Source organism: Corvus kubaryi, unplaced genomic scaffold (genome assembly GCF_017639235.1).
Source record: "Corvus kubaryi isolate FWS band 111438036 unplaced genomic scaffold, C.kubaryi_AGA036_p1.0 37396, whole genome shotgun sequence".
In the NCBI taxonomy this organism is placed as follows: Eukaryota; Metazoa; Chordata; class Aves; order Passeriformes; family Corvidae; genus Corvus; species Corvus kubaryi.
In genome coordinates, this window is record NW_024581135.1 from 30,251,266 (window position 1) to 30,268,028 (window position 16,763).

Below are 16,763 nucleotides of genomic sequence, written 5' to 3' on the forward strand. Positions count from 1 at the left end.
ATTTAAAGTTCCCCATCCACCCCACACAGTCAGAAAGCCTCCCTAGTAATACAGTAGCTCTGTCCACCATCACCAAAGAACTCAATATTTATAGCCAGCCAAGGTGGTTCACAGTGCCAGTAGAAGTCACTCCTTTGAACCACTCTGTGTAGTTTGGATTTTAATGTAACTAATGCCCTGCAGAAAACTGGTGCAGGTCCCCAGATGGGTCCCTGATTCCAGAAAGCTGACATTTAAACTTTCATCCACACAGCCCTATGCTGAGAACTCAAGTGAAGAAGCTGAAAGGGTAAAAACTCTAGAATATCCAGCCCCAGCAGAGTTGTCCCCTGTGTGTGCGCAGGCATGCCAGGGGCACCCATGAGCAGAGGGGACCCACCAGACGTCCACATCATGTCCCAAAGGTGCTGTCACATACAACATTCCACCCATCACAATGCCTGGGTGGGGCATGGAAGCAAGGGTTGCCATAGGGGAAGGTGAGCAGCTGCCATGCAGCAGACATTACAGCTTCCAGATCCTGGAGCACACCAGCTCCAGTTAAGCCAACCGGGATCAAAGATCATGCCGAAGTCTGACGGAGGAGAGAGGGTACTCAGTGAGATGGGCTACAGGCTGGGTCAGACGATAGGGGAAGGCAGCTTCTCCAAGGTGAAAGCAGCCACCTCCAACAAATACAAGGGCCCCCTGGCCGTCAAGGTGGTGGACCGGCAGCAAGCATCCCGAGCCATTGTGTTCAAGTTTCTGCCTCGGGAGCTCTCCATCGTGCGCAAGATCCAGCACCCCAACATCGTGCGCGTCTTCGAGCTCATCGAGGTCTGCAATAGGAAGCTCTACATCGTGATGGAGGCCATGGACACTACCCTGCTGCAGATGCTGGAGAATCTGGGAAAGCTGCCCTGCACCCCCAACGCCCGGGACATCTTTGTGCAGGTTGTGAGGGCCGTGCGCTACCTGCACGACCGCGACCTGGTGCACCGGGACCTCAAGTGCGAGAACGTGCTGCTCTCCGCTGACGGCCGCCGGGCCAAGATCAGCGACTTCGGCTTCAGCAAGGAAGTCAATGGCTACCCAGACCTGAGTGCCACGTTCTGCGGGACAGCGGCCTTCGCTTCCCCAGAGGTGCTCATGGGCATCCCCTACGACGCCAAGAAGTACGACATCTGGAGCTTGGGGGTGATGCTTTACATGATGGTGGTTGGCAGCGTTCCCTTTGATGATACCAACGTCCAGAGCATGCCCCAGCTGCAGAAGAAGGGGGTGGTGTACCCAGAAGGGCTGCCAGAACCCTGCCAAGCCCTCATCAACCAGCTGCTGCAGTACACCCCGGCCTCCCGGCCTGGCGCGGGGCAGATAGCCAAGAACCGCTGGCTGAACGGGGACATCTGAAGGAGAGAGCCCTCCCTGAACATTCTGGAAGAGCGCATTGATGCAATAAATACTGTCGTGAAAAAGCATTTCTGCGGTTTATCGATTATTTTGAGGCCCAGGGGCGCCTGCATGTGGAGCTGATTGAACTTCAGGCACCAGCAAGGCTGTATGCTCTCAGGAGGTGGCCAGATCCCAAAACAGCAGTGGGAGCCTGCTGCAGGCTGGGTTTTGAGACACAACAGCCACGGAGAGCTGCCAGGGCAGAGTGATGAGGTGCAGCAGCACAGCCCATGATGGTGCCTGCTCCCTAGAACACTAAAACTCTGGCACAGCCACCCCAATCTGCTGCTCCCCACCCCCCGCTGCTGCAGGTACAGGGACTATGGGAGGAGAGCTGCTCTCACAGGGGTCTTGGCTTCTTCTCTGCTTTGTTCACCACCAAAGTGTATTTGAGCAGGTGAGAGGGGAGAAGCAGTGGTCCTACAAATCACTGCTGTGAGAAAATGTCACAGTTTTGTGTGCCACTATTGCAGTCTCACAGTGATAGTCACAGCCCAAATTCACACTAGGATCTTTGCAGGCAGCTGGACAGCATTACCCAGCCAAAAGTTTTGGTGTGGCTTTGAGATCCCCACTTTACATGGAACATCTTTCAGATGTGTATTCTTAGCAATACTTGAAATGTCTGCCTAAAGATCCTTGATGAGAAATGCCACTGGCCGTAGAGAACCTGAAAGGGAAAAGTGACAAAGGTATAAAGGAGAACCACTTTTTTAACTCCTGCTGTCCCGCTTCAGGGTGGAAAATTACCAATTACTCTTAATGCAACCCCCAAAATCTTTTATGGGTCCGCATGGGCAAGTCCCATTTTCAAAGGGTTAACTAAAGGTAGGAGCTGGCATCTGAAATGTGCTCTCATGAGACATTACAACCCCCTCTAAACAATCTGCATCTTCCACTGGGACTGACGTCCGGTGGGGTGCTTTGATGGTGCCTTGTGAGCTGACACAGCACAGCCGTGGCAGCACAGCCCGTGGCCAGGCTGTGTCTGACATGAACAAACCAGTGCATGTGACTCTGCTGGAGGAGGTGGAAACACCTTTCCCAAAGCAAACATTTTGGGTCTATTAAAAGCAGCAGTTTAAGTAGAACAGGATGTGGCAGCAGAGCCAGCCCAAGGCCTTTCAGCATTCAGGCTACAGGGAATTTTGCCACCCCCAGAATGAAGATTTATTTTGTTCTTCTCCTTACAGCTGCAAAATAAACCTTGCAGCAGCAAAGTCCAAAGTAGACAGAGTAATGGGATACAAAGGGTGTCTTGTGGCCATCCATGACTGTGGAAACAGACTTGGGAAGGATCAGGAAGGGGATGGAAAGGAAGGAGAGAAGTCATAAGGATGTGGGAAGCAAGGAGGTGGACTTCAGGGTAGTGAAATTTTCAGCAAGGCTCAACACTTCTTTTCCTACTCGCCTTCCAGCCACCCTGTCAGTCTCATCCCAATCCATGCCCCAGGACATCCAGGCACCTGTCCATCTCCATCTCATGCCTCCCTCCAGCCCTTGCTTGCCTCCAGGTACCTCCCCCCAACCTGGGGGCTGCTGTATTGCCTCTCCTTTTGCTCTATCGTAATCCTCTTTCACTAAAGACAAAGCTAATACAGAGGGGGTCGTTCTAAAACCCAGACCCCATTAATCTCCTCTCACACCACATTCTCCTAAACGGTTGCATCTGTTGAGGACACGAGCCGGGACGGATGACTAATGCTTTGCAAGGCTGAAGCCCCTCGGGTGGCTTGGGAAAGCAGCTGGGGTTCAAGCGGGGAGAGGCTGGAACGAGCCACAGGAGGCTCGTCAGGCTGCCCGCGGCCTCGCCCTCCGCAGGCAGATGGTGATCTCCCAGGGCCGGCACCAGCGGCCTCAGAGCCGTCCCCAGGCTGCAGAGATAGTCCATTACACGTCTAATTATGCAAATTTAAAATAAAAATCACAATTAAAGACCCTGGGCCAATTCTTATCTAATTTGCACCAGGGGGATGTCAGTTTTGAAGGAGGGCAGGATCAGAGGCTTGGAGCAGGACGAGGCAGAGGCTCACAGCTCTGCCAGCACCCCTCCCTTCCAGAGGGCTCTGCATGTGCTAAACCTGCTGCTTCCCCAAGCTTATCTCCTCCTCGGGAGGGTAGAAATGCTTTTTAACCTTCCTGGGAGGTGCACAGTCGATGGAAGTGCCGCTTCCCTGACTCCTGCAGATGAGCCCCAGTGTCCTAGCCACGAAGCACAGTGCCCTGTATTTATGGGACAGCCTTTGAACTTAGAATAAGCACGTGTTGGAGGCACAAATAGCCACCCTGGGTTATCAATATCCTGATCAGTCCCACCAGACTCATTCTGCTGTGTGACTCTGTCCTCCCCGGGCTCTTTGGAACATACTGGTGCAGTGCAGTCTGGAAATGAAGGGTCCTGTGTGATACCAGCACCGAATAAACACCTTTCCGTGGGGGACCTGATCACCATGCACGGTACGCTGATAACTACGTGCTATTTAGTCCTTCTCCAAGGATAAGGAGGTCAATGCCTGTATGAGGCAGCTGTGTGGTGTGCCAGCACCTGGCTCCTGCTGGGTCATTACATGCTGTGAGCATTACCCCATCCACCGCCCTCTCGCTGGCTGTCATGGTGCCCTGTGCCATCAACAGGCTCACTGGAAAATCTTTCAGATTTTTAAATGTGTGTCTTGAAATCAGCTAGAGGAAGTCTTAGAAGGACATTCAGCAGAATGGAGTGTTTAGTGTTTTCTTGAGATCATCTTGAAGCAATTTTACCCCATTTAATCTCGGAAGAGCATTATAAATTTCAAAGACGTCTTCCAGACCTTTAGTACAGCTCTCCTCCCACTGCTCTTTTGTTCCTATTCTGCATCACTTCGCCTGAAATACAGCCTTTATTTCAGGAGAATGAAAGGAAGGGAGGTAATTCACTGCACGTTGACATTAAAGCTCCCTTTTCAGCTAAGCAAAATTTGCTTTCAAGATTTTAGGCCATAGCTGATGTGTCTGATAAGCTTCAGGACTCAGCTACTTAAAAGTCTACACATTACAAAACTCTGGAGATAAGTATATTCTTGAATTGTGGGAAAACACTGCGGGGTAATCAAACACCTCACGTATTCCTGCACTAACTCTGGGCTGGCTCTGCCAGGGCTCTCCATCTCTGCCTCCAGCCGAGCTGGGCTCCCAGTGACCTGCTCCAATTACCCCGGGCCCAGGCAGCAGCGGCAGGTCGGGCAGGACCAGATCACCGTACCTGCATGACCCGGCCTCGCTGCGGAGGCAAAGCTTCCAACAGGCAATTGAGCAAATTCAGCCCTGCTTGAATACATTAACCTTTGCATAATTGCAGCCTTCAGTGCCAGCAGCCTTTTTTCCAGTGACCTAGAATCCTCCTGGCTCTTTTCTAGACCCCGCTGCACAGAGTTATGGGTCTCCATGATTTTGTGTCAACCTGAAGATGTCCTCATCCTCTCTTTTCACCATCTCTTCAGGTGAACTACACTTACTTCTCTGCCAGAAGAGATATGGAGGGAGAATGGGGGCAAACATTTTCCTGTCTTGAGCCTTTTGGTTATCTTAAGCATAATTTTAAAAAAGCTAACAAGAGGACCTCACCAAAGGAGAGGATCCAGGGGGTCTTTGCGCACATAACTTTCCTTGCAAACAAGAAGCTTTCTATGAATAATATTTTCATTTTCATAGTGCCTAGAAAACATTAATCCTTGCTCTTACACCAAGTGGTAAATATTATTCTCCCCGTGTTACCGTGCGCAGCCTAAGGGGCTTACCTCAGGCCAAGGGGATTTCATTTTACATTACATTTCAAACCTTCCCTGGCCATTCGTCCTCTGGCCAGATCATGACTCTGTCTTCAAGTGATAATAAATTTAACAATATTTGATGGCTTGGAAAGACATGTGAATTTCCTCTCCCAAAACTGCTTCCAAATCAACTTCGTTTTATCTCGTAAATGAATGAAAGGAAATAGACTACAAACACAGATGGCTGGAGCTTCTTTTCCGTGCTCTGAATAAGGGATCCTAACTGCATTTAACAGCCCTTTACAAGAGTCAAGGCAGCACTCACACCACAGGATGTAACACAAGCACAGGCTGCCCTCAGCTGGGGCTTCTCAATCCTTGGAGGTTTCCAAGGGCCAGCAGGACAAAGTTTCTGGTCTGATCTCAGAGTCGGCCCTGCCTTGAGCAGCACATTGGGCTGGAGATCTCCAGCCTCCCCTCCTGCATGGTTTACTCTGCAATCCCACAAACACACAATTTTTTGTGCTACAAGGTGACAACTGTTCTTTGTTTCCGCGATACACAGACTTCTCCATGAGTTTGACAGCAGGGGACATAAATAACTGTATTTTCTAGTCCCATTAAAATGTGGGACAGCAAGCAGTGCCTCCATCTGCTAATTACATTTTGGTTATTACTGCCCTTATAGGAGGCAACAGGACATAGGGACCTGAGCATGGTTGTTAGGTGTTTCTCTTTGAAGTTAAAGAGCTACACAAGGGTGGGTGGGGTGTCTGTGCTCCTTCCTTCCCTCTCATGTTATTATCAGCCACAGCAGCAACCAACAGATTCCCTGGAAGACATTCGTGGTGTTATTTCTTCCTCTCAGCTGGCAGATGTTCATTATATTCAGGTAGCACCTAAATGTCACAGGAACCCTATTGGGAGAGATCCTGTGTACAGGTGTTGTTATTTTTTTTAATTGATCATCTCTGCCTCAGAAGATCTCACCTCATAAATGAGAGGCACCTTGGTCACAGGACGAAATCTTCTCTTGGAGTGTGCAGTCTGGGGGTGTCCTCACAAAGAGCAGAGACTGAGACACCGCAGGAATGTTTGCCTCATGCATTACCCAGCATCAGGGAAGCATTTCTGAGCAGCACAGGTCAGTGTGCTTTACAATACAAGTGATTCTTGAGGGAAAAAGAAAAAAAAAAAGGGAAACTAATTAAATGCCTCTTAGCAGACCCATTTAACACCAACAGTGTAACAAGGTCAATGGCCACAGCACCAGCAGAGTCACCTGGCCAGCGACAGGGTCACAGACCACCTTGTATCCTCACAGGAATATATTTACAGAGAAGCCAGATCCCACCAAAAACTGAGAGCTCTCAAGTCCCACTAAACTGTTTTAAAGTAAGTATTAGCTGAGGGAACTGAGCACCTCCAGGCAAGCCCTTCAGGAATTCCTGACCGTTCCTCCTCCATATGGTCACTTTGCTTATTCTCCATGTACTGTAGCAACCCACTGTGGAGGAACCCAGAGTGCTGAGAATATTTCTCTGCCTGTTTTGAAGGGTTCTTACCCCCCTGAACAACACTGTTTTAGCCTCAAACCTTGGAAAAAATTACCAACAGTCAGACAAGAACTAGAAAATACAGTGGTGTGGATTAGGTGATAGACTACTATGTAAGATTGTCACAGGGTGAAAAATTTAGAGGTTTTGGGCTTCTCTTTGTAGTAAATAGATAAGAGTAAAAAATATCAAAATGGGATTGTTGTTGTTCTCTAAACCTTCTTCTCCTTCTTCTACTACTCCGTGTTCTGCAGTAAAAGTAGTTTGGAATGATTGGACAGAGAATTCCGCAGTTCCTAGTCGTGTTACTGAATAATTGGTAAGAAAGTAAAAATAATGTACGTTTTTAGTAACTATTGGTTAAAATATCTTTAAAAGGCTGTGTAAATCTTGATAGGGGAGCCTCATTCCTGCTTTTCTGTGCTCTATGCTGTACCTGGGTCACACTGGTGGCCCTGTTCCTCTGATGAGACTTAATAAACAACTATCTGGAAGCATTGAAACTCCAGGAAAAGTCTTGGTTTATCTTTGAAACTCCTTTCAAGGACTTTCAGCAAATTCTCTCCCATCCAGAGGGATTTGATTTACAGCATGGTTCAGTGTCACCACTGGAACCGTAACTGGCAGCATCGTTTCCTCATAATACTCTGCACAGCACTGTCATATCATTATGTTCTCCAGAGGAACATCCCATTTCCATTAAAACCTTCATTAAAAATACAGATGGAGCATCCACTGCAGCTGACTTGGCTTTAGTGCTCACTCAGACCTCGGCATGCCCAGCCTGAAGGCTGGTAAGATGTTGGAGTTCCTCCACGAGTACGTGGCAGGGCTTGGTGGGTGGAGACAAACCGGAGTTTGCCAAGAGGAGAGGCAGGGTTTGTGCAGCACATGGGCTGCTACCTCCTTCTGGCAGAGCAACAGCCAGCCCAGGGGACACCAACAGACCAGACAACATTCTCATTAATTACAAGCAAAAAGCCCCAAAATACACATTATTGCCTCAAAAATAATGATAATCCTTGGCTTCTTGTTTGCATGTTCATTAGCATGTTAATAGGATACCTGTTACGGAAGAGCTAAACCACGCAGTCATGCACATATGCACCCAGTCATTCATTACAACAGCAGCTTCCCTTCTATTTGACATATTCCTCCCTGTCAGAAAATGGTTCAATCTGCGCCATCCGGGGCAAGCTGTAATTGATTAATAAATCTTGAGGAAAGCAATTTTGCTTTCTGTGCATTACATAGCCAATTATCTTTTCCGATATTGAGAGCTCTATTTACTAGTGATGGAGCCAGGGAATTGCTGGAAGAAGGACCTGTGGGAGGGTTGTACCCACTAGCAAGCTTCACATAAAAACACACCAGCCTTCAAATAAACACACACACGTTCCAATAAATAAGGGGAGAAATGTCAAAAGCGACTCCCCACGAACCACAGATCCACAAATCACTATGCCCAAGTAGAAGGTAACTACAACTGGTGAAGGAAGCACCCAGGGGTGGCTCAGGCCCAGGCAGGGACAGAGCTTCCAAGCCCAAGAAGGGAGAATGGGGAATGATGTGGCAGCTGGTGGGACAGCAGTGGTGGCACAGGGGGACGTGGGGTTCAGCCATCCTGGGGAAGCAGCACACTCATTTAGGTACTTCTTGAGCTGATCACACAATAGTTTCTGACTCAGCAGCATGGTTAACTATGAATATTGTGAGTGCAAGCCATTACTCAGGGCACGTAGCTATCTAGGAGAAACTACAGTGGAGACTGTAGCCTTTCCTGCAGCCATCATCCTCTGCATTTCATCTTCATGGCAGAAAAAGCACCACCAGTTTTCTGTCTTTTGTTACTCTATTTCAGACAGCGCCTGGTGGGCGACAGTCATGGAGAGAACTGTGCTGGTGGTTTTGGGAAAGAGCACCAGTCTGTCAGCAGATTAAATCTTTTGCAAATGCTATTCTCAACACATCATGCAGGATCTAAACTTCAGACCAACAGCTCAGCACAAACTTAATTTCATTACGAAACTGGAGCCTTTCATATTTTGGCTATAACACTCCTAAAACATTTGTGTTTTTCATTGCACCCTGCTCCATTTCTTTGGTTTTACTCTACCTCTGAATTTTCTGCACGCCTCGGATTTTTATGTGGGGGAGGAAGAGTTGCGCTGCAGACGCTTTGCTAACAAAGCTCCACAGCCCCACAGCAGTCAGGGAGGACATAAAAATGGGCATCAGCTGGTGACCTGCCTGACATCAGGGGAGCAGCAGAGGTCTGGATGAGCAGGTTGGTGGGTTAGTGGAACATTCCATTGAGCAAAAAGCATCAGAGGAGACTTTGGCATGTAGGGTCAGGACTTTAACTGAATGCATACGTTAAAAAGCTGACTACCTCAGCTGTGAACTCTGCTGGAAGTCCAAACATTGCCAGTCTCCAGAATGAATGGTCAGCTAAAACAAATCACTATGTTGAGCTGTGGTCGAAATCATCACCCACAGAAAGATCATCACAATGCATCACTTAAGATGAGCCCATGTTTGCAAGACCGTCCCCTAAATCTATTGGCAAGAAAATTTTAACTATACATGCCCATAGATCTGCAACTCGTACCAGAAAAGGACAAGATCTATAGCTAATTCCAGTATCAGAGAAATACAGAAATCAGCACACAGAAGGGTAGTTTTTGTAATGGTGATGTTTTTCCAGTAGCAGACAGACTCGGGTCACTTGTCTGTATTTAGTATCCATCAAATGACAAGGACAGTTGCTGGCTGGCAAAGCACACACGGTCTCACTCTGGGCACTCCAAACATTTCCATGTCTTGTCATTACCCATGGTTCTTATCACCTCTGCCACCAGATTTGCAATTCACTACTGCAGCATAAGCAGCCTGTAGCAAATTCCCTCTCACCACCAAAACCTCCACTTCCACTAATTAAACTACAAAGTTCTCAAGAGGGACCTGCCCTCACCAAGCACTCCCAGGGCACTGGCTGACCCCAAGCCTTCTGCTTCAGGGAAAACACACAGAGCACCAAACCCTGGCATGGTGGCTGCCCCCTGGTTGCCCATGCACTGAGGATGGAAGGTCAGGATTGTGCCTTGCAGTGCCACAAGGGGACAACATGGGAAAAGAATCAACGATGGCATAGGCCAGGCATGGCCAGGGGAGGACTGCTGCTGGCCAGGATGGGCTGTTGTGATGAAGATCTCAGTGATAGGTGTCTTGTGAGCCAGCTTTCATACAGTTTGAGAAAAATGCTCTACAAAGACAAACCCGCAACACCCCATGACACCAGGGAGCAAACTGTGAGGTCCGTGGAGTGCGGGAGACTGCTCTTCATGAAGAAGGCTGGTGATCAGTTCAGCTGCTGCTGGGGAGGCTGGAAGCGTGGTTGCTTGGAGCTCGTAAGAAGAGGAAGGGTCATAAGGAAAAAGCCCGTAGACCCATGGAAGGTTGAAGAACATGCACACACAAAAAAAGAGCACATTGTGTCCAAAGAAAGTTCAACAACTTTCCCAGCTCATTGGATTGTGGGAACTTTGCTTTTCCAGGGAATAACTATGCTATTTTCAGCATTTTTATTATTCAATTTGTCACAGGCTGTCTCAGGAGATTATCAACAATCAGTTTCAAGCAGCATCTGACCACAAACACTTCTCCACATGTGATTTAGAACATCTGGAACGAAGGAGTCAGCTTTCAAAGCGTGCCAGCACTGCGCTGCCTCCCCACATTTCTTCTCGTTCCTTCCATCTTCACACTTCCATCGTCAGCCTGTGCGTAGAAAGCAGGCTGGAGAAGCCAAGTTTGGAGCACTGACAGTGCACATTGCTCGTGTTTGCCATGAGCATGTGGGGAGAGCGGGCACTGCCTGCTTTGAAGAAGGGCACAGTCAGGGATTCCTGGTGGCACATTCCCCGCATCGATGAGCTGCAGTGATTTAAACCTCACATTCCCTAGGGACAGGAGATGTGATCCTTGGCCTGGAGGCAGGCCAGCCTGAGGACTCGTGCCAAAGCTTGCACACTGGATATTGCATCCACAGAGCCAAAGGGAGGCGCGTGCTTTGCTCTGTGCCAGCCGTACGCACCAACTCTCTGATTAGCGCAATAACTTTTTCGGAAACCCAGAGCAACCTTTCCACCAGAGCTATCTGGCAGGTAAATTGTAAATTAGCAAAGCAGTTCTTCAGCAAGCCTGAGGAGGGAATGGGAACATACGAAAAAGGAATCCAGGGAAATAGCAGAGGAAATGACATTATGATCCCAGCTGGAAGCTCTGTAATGAACTGTTTGGTGTCTGCACAGAAAACCTACATGAGAACGGGGAGAGGTTCTGGCCCCCGCAAAGCCGATGAGAATTTTGTCATCATCTGGGAGGGGGAAAGGTTTCATCCAGTCATTAATTTCGTGCTCATCTCTAATTTCCCTGAGTGACCCATGCGGATGTGGTGCAGTGACACAGTAGGCTGCATTCACACCGCCTGCTGCCTTGCACGTCTGGCTTCCCCGTGTGGCTGCCAAGTGCTGGGCTCATTAGCACATGTGCTGTGCTGCTCCCAGCACTCCCCAGCCCCGTCCTGTACAAATGCTGGTCTGGTTTGTAACAACAAAGTCAACACCAGGGCACAGAGAGTCTTTGAACCGCACTTTGGGACGAGACGGTGACATTGGAGCAGGATCTGTATCCATTGCTTCCTCTCCTTTATGTGCTTTCAAAGAACGGCTGGAAAAATTCAGGGATGTTTGTCTGTCTTCAGTTAGAAAATCTGGGATTTTGACACACAGTGTCTTCTAATAGAGTTTATGAAGTCCCTGGCACCTGCTATGGCTGCAGAAAGCACAACTGCTATCCCAGTGCACAGCTGTGCATCGTGCCCAAGCCGGAGCCACAGATCCCCATGTCCTCTTCCCCCGTCCCACCCCGTGGGGCTGCGCAGGGACCTGTGGCCCCCAGGGAGCTCCTGTCACTGGGTGACTTCTCAGCCCTTGCAGCCCATGGTCCTGGCTCACTGAAGGGTCCAGGAAGGACCAGACCATGGTGCTGCAGTGACAGGGAACGTGCCGGTTCAGCTCATGCTGAAATGTGAAACCGCAGCCTCAGTCTTACTTTTCCAGCCATTTTTAGGAAAGAAATAGCTATAAATACAAGTCTCATTTCTAGTTGCTAGGATCCATTTTGTTTCTTTTTTTTTTCCAAGACTGAGAATGGTTTTCCATTCCATTAGTAGCCAGTTCACTCAAAAAGAAAAAAAATGTGTAAAATTACCTTTTCTTCACAAGAAAAAAGACGCATCCCTAAAGCCACAGTGACCTTTATGCCATATTGCAAGTGCAACAATCCAAAAAAAATAGGACAAAGAAACTCAACCTGAAGTATGGTTTCCACAAGAGCCCAGGCACAATCTTCAAGGAGCAAAGTGACAAGTTCCCTTAGACGGTGAGAAGTGGCATCCAGTGGATGTGCCAGGAGGAAGACGTCCACATTCCCTGCACATTTTCATTTCCTTGAAGCACATATGTTCACACACTCCAGTTGAGGACACCAAAAGCAGTTTCCCAGGAACTGCAGGCACAGCATTTCCTCAGTGCTGCCCTGCCACCAAATGCATTTCCCACTGATTCAAGTTGCTGTTGGCATTGAACTGAGCAATGGCACTCCAAAAGCTGCCTGCCAGACCTCACGAGCTCCCTGAGGCACCAGTAGGATGGCTGCTGTTCTGATATGTGGGTTTTGGAGCCCCAGGTCTTCAAGACTGAAGAGCCAAAGCAGCTAAACCCTGGTGGCTGCAGTTCAGCAGTCACTGAAAGCTCCTGATGCCTGGCAGCTCAGGCACCTTTTCCAGGTGCCTTTTACCCACACCATGCTTTGGATTTGCTTTTCTTTCTGAGAGAATTTCATGCCCCTCCTTACATCAGATTCTAGGAAATTCCCTGCAAGTATGACCAAGACCCTGGAGAGACAGGCAGAGGTCTTGAGCAAAAAGGAGCTGTAGGGCACACTGGGGCAATGTGAGGGAAGGGAACACCTGGGAGCGCAAAACATGAGGAAAAAGCCACGCCAAGGGAAGCCTCCAAATAACACCATGGATTGGGACTAGCACAGTAACCAAAACCAGATCAAATCCAGTTTTGCTCCACCCTGGCTGGATGTAACCCCCACCCATGGCATCCCAGGGTCTGACAGGTGGTAAGGATGCTCTCCTCTCTTTGAAAAGGTTTTCCTCACCATCTTTGTGCAGAAAAACCTGAAGATGGTCACACTGGACAGGGCTCTCAGTAATCTCATGTAGTTCAAGTCCTGCTCATCAAAGTGGGGATTGGACTAGAGATCTTTAATGGTCCTTCCAATTCAAACTGTTCCGTGATTCTGTGGGACTGAAACTTGAAGCATGGAATGGCTCACAGTCCCCATTTTCCTTTTCCAGTTTGTTCTCTTGTTGGTTTGTTTGTTTTACCCTGAGAAATCCTGCCTCCTCAGCAGTAGGAAGAAAACCACCCAGGTAGGATCAAACCCCACATCCCTGGAGCTAATCACGTACAGGACAGCAGGTGATATCAACACAACAGTTCATAAATAGTGTTCAAATAAAGGGTCAAGGAGAATATCTCTGTGCCAGTAATGGGCTGACTATGAGCTGGAAACATGTCTACACTTATATTGCTATAGGTTTGCTGTTTGTTTAGAACAAATGCCTGTTTTCTTTATCAGAAATAGCTGAATTGGTTTTTTTTTTTTTTAAATCATCCCCAGAACAGTTCATGAAAACTCAGGAACCTGCCATCACAAGGCCACAATCCCCATAAGATATTAAGAAGTTTGCAATGCAATCAACATTTAGGATCTTCTGCAAACTCAGCCATAACTTTTGGACTTTAAGATTTAATTTTTAATAACAATCAATAGCTTTTGGGGAATTTAATCAGACAGAATTGCTTTGAACGCCTCCAATTCGAGTCTTCATGTTTAAACTTATGCCAAGATCCCTTCCCATAGCTATACAGCAGACTGGCAAGTAGAGAGATACCTCTTCAGGTATTCAGATGTATTCACAGCTATTTAATGCTCCTTTGCATCAGTTAAAAATGAGTTCCCTCCTTCTGGCATCAGTTTGAAACTGCCTATTTGGTATTCTGATGGATTCATTTTTCCAGGCTACAAGAAGCACACACAGCAACCTTGACGGCTTCGTGCAGTGAATCAAACCAGCAGAGACTCCTCACAACATCGCTTGGAGGAGATCTCCCTTCTAACAGGAAGAGACAGAGCACATAGCAGCAGCAGCTTTTCATGCTTCAAGCTTCAGGTTTGGATTTTGTCAGAGTTTTGGGAAACACTGGCAATACCATACAGCTAACGAAGTAACTCAAAAGGGAACAAAGCATCTTTCATTTAAAACAGCTCTTGGTTAGAAGGGAAATAAAACATTTCCTGTATGTTCAGCTGCAACCAAGGTGCCAAGATGCAGCAGTAGATAATGGAATAGCCTGAAGGAACACATTGTTGCTGTGTCTCGGAGATATTTGCCTCCCCTTATCACTGCAGGGAACATCAGAGACAGGAGGGAATGGGGGCAGGAGAAAATCAGAACGTGATGTGAGCCAGAGCAGGAAACGTCATCTGGCATCTCTAAGACCACCCAGTATCAAGATACTGGTGGGGAAAGAATTCATAACATCCAGAAAGGACATTGCCAGGCCAGTAAAAATCCCCATTCAACGTGGCAAAACCCCAGTATGTCCCACTTTCAGAGAACAGCCCAAAGGCATTCAGTGTTTCAGAAGGTAAAGGTGAAAGTCAGCAGTGAAGTCCCAGGCTCCTACAGAAGGATTCCCTGCAGATCCCCAGCACTTTCCCATGTTTCCAGGGAAGAGGATTCCCTGACCAGAAGAATATTTAGTTGTTTGGGTTTGTCTTTTTTAACAATTGGAGACCATAAACAGTAAAATGTGACACATCAAAGAGATCCTTACCTTGGGCTAAGTGCAGGGTGCAGCCGTGGAAACCAGTTGAATTATTAAGAGAAGAGATTCAGATTGAGGTTATTTTTTCATTCATGTATAAAGCCTTTTGTGCTTCGTACTTCATAATTTCACCTAGTCAGTTCACAGCCAGATGTCAATGGTTTAAAGGTTTAGAATGAAGGAGAGATGCAATCTGTTTCTTAACAGTTTTAGGACTCAGTTTCATCAATTGCTTATAATCAAAGTTAACTGCATGGTCTCAGACTGTCCTACTGATCATTTTGAGTTACAGTCTGAATACTCATCTCATGGGTGGAAGGGAACAGGAGCAGAACTGATTCTAGCTGATAATGAGATTGATATCATAATCCCAATTCTTTAAATAACACTAGTTTACTGTAGACAAACACAGCCAGACATAAGATAGCGATGCATTTATTTAAAACCAGCAAAGTCATAGGAGTACTTTTTTCCTCTTCGCATTCCAGCTAATTTTTCAAGACTGCCCAATGCAAATCTGCCCCAACCTACATAAATACACCTCTCCACAACAATTACTAACAGCAACTGTAAATTCACCACAGTCCTCTTTCCACTTTGCTTCAGAAGTGCAGGGGAAGGGAGAGATCCAGCGCTGCTGAGGGAGAGCTGTGGGCAGAGTCACCCTGTGAGACAGACCGTGGCAGTTCTGGGCAGTGTCTGTGCTTAAAGCAGCCATTGCTCACACCTACAACATTTCAGCAGAAGCAAGTTCTGCTCTGCCAATTAAGTTTTTTTTTTCCATGTACTAAACCTCCCTTTACCTTCATGTCCAGGAGGAAGCACTCCAGTGAGTCAGAACATGGAAAGTCTCACTGTAAGTGGGACTGGCACGTGAATGGTGTTCTCTTTGAGGAGGATGCCACTGCCTCAATTAAGTCTCCTGAAACTACTGAGCAGATCACACAACTGCAGACAGACAAATCACCAAATCCTGTGCTGGAATGGCTGCAAGATCACACTACATGACAACAACCTTTAGCTACATTTCAACTGGAAGGTCGTCACAGTGACATACCAAGCACGTACTTTAAACCACATGACTAAAAGCAGTATCCAGAAAATTCTGATCACTTTTGAGGGGTTTTGCAAACATTGGCAAACAATTGTCCCTCCCACTCATAGTCATATGTCTGTGTAAGCTAAAAAGTACTACAGTAAGGAGTGAAGTTAGACAGGAGGAGAGTCGGAACTCATTTGGTCATACTAGAGATTCCTTCAAACTCACACTGCTCTATATTGGTGTAGTTGTCAGCATCCCCAGAGTCCCCTCCAGTTCTGTCTTTGAAACATGTTTGCTGGGAAGTTCTATGTCCAAAGCAGCACATAACGTGTGCATCTCCTATCACCATCACACTACTGAGCAATCCTTTAGAAATAACCACACCCATTTCCTACAGAATACGGAAAATATGTTCTTCAAGATTAAGGATCTAAAAGCTTAAGAATTAACAGAGACCTTTACACAGACTGGGGAAAATGTTCTCATTTCACATCAAAAATTTGAATTAAGTCTTCATTTTTGCCCCCAGAAATGTATAGAAAAAGGCTTTCATTTTGGCAAAGAAAAGAAACACAAAACTGAATATGCTTTTCTTGATTTTACATTTTAGTTTCTTTTCTTCCATAATTTGAACAAAAATAGAAAAAAAATCAGGATAGAATTGTTAAGCATAAAAGGAGAGAAACAGATCACAAGACAACATATGCAGTATGATAGGTTTGGGGCACAAAGCCATTTTTAAAAATCAGGTTTAACTGGCTGTAATACTGTTCTCAGGCAATTGGTCTAAAGCCCAATGTTAGGAAAGTCGAGTTTGTAGAATTTTCAGCAAAAACTATGATGAGGAAAGGACTGAAAAATATTACTGTGGATCACCGAGGATGACTCTTAAGGAATCACATACAAAATAAAAATTTCTTTTTTCTTCAAGTCACACACCAGTGTTGTGTATATTTAACCTAAAAACCAGTCACCTGCTCCTTTTGCAGTAAGAAAAATACAGATATAGAGAAAA

At 47.0% G+C, this 16,763-nt stretch overlaps 1 protein-coding gene across 1 annotated transcript; it reads left to right on the forward strand.

Moving 5' to 3' along the window:
• Positions 1 to 459: 459 nt before the first annotated feature.
• TSSK6 (testis specific serine kinase 6) lies at positions 460 to 1,457 on the forward strand. The gene has a single exon (XM_042041184.1). The coding sequence runs from the start codon at positions 493 to 495 to the stop codon at positions 1,387 to 1,389; it is 897 nt and encodes a 298-aa protein (XP_041897118.1). The 5' UTR covers positions 460 to 492; the 3' UTR covers positions 1,390 to 1,457.
• The last annotated feature ends 15,306 nt before the right edge of the window (positions 1,458 to 16,763 follow it).

Excerpts from the sequence above, each read along its gene's own strand:
- TSSK6 (XM_042041184.1), top strand. The coding sequence starts at position 493 with ATGCAGCAGACATTACAGCTTCCAGATCCTGGAGCACACCAGCTCCAG.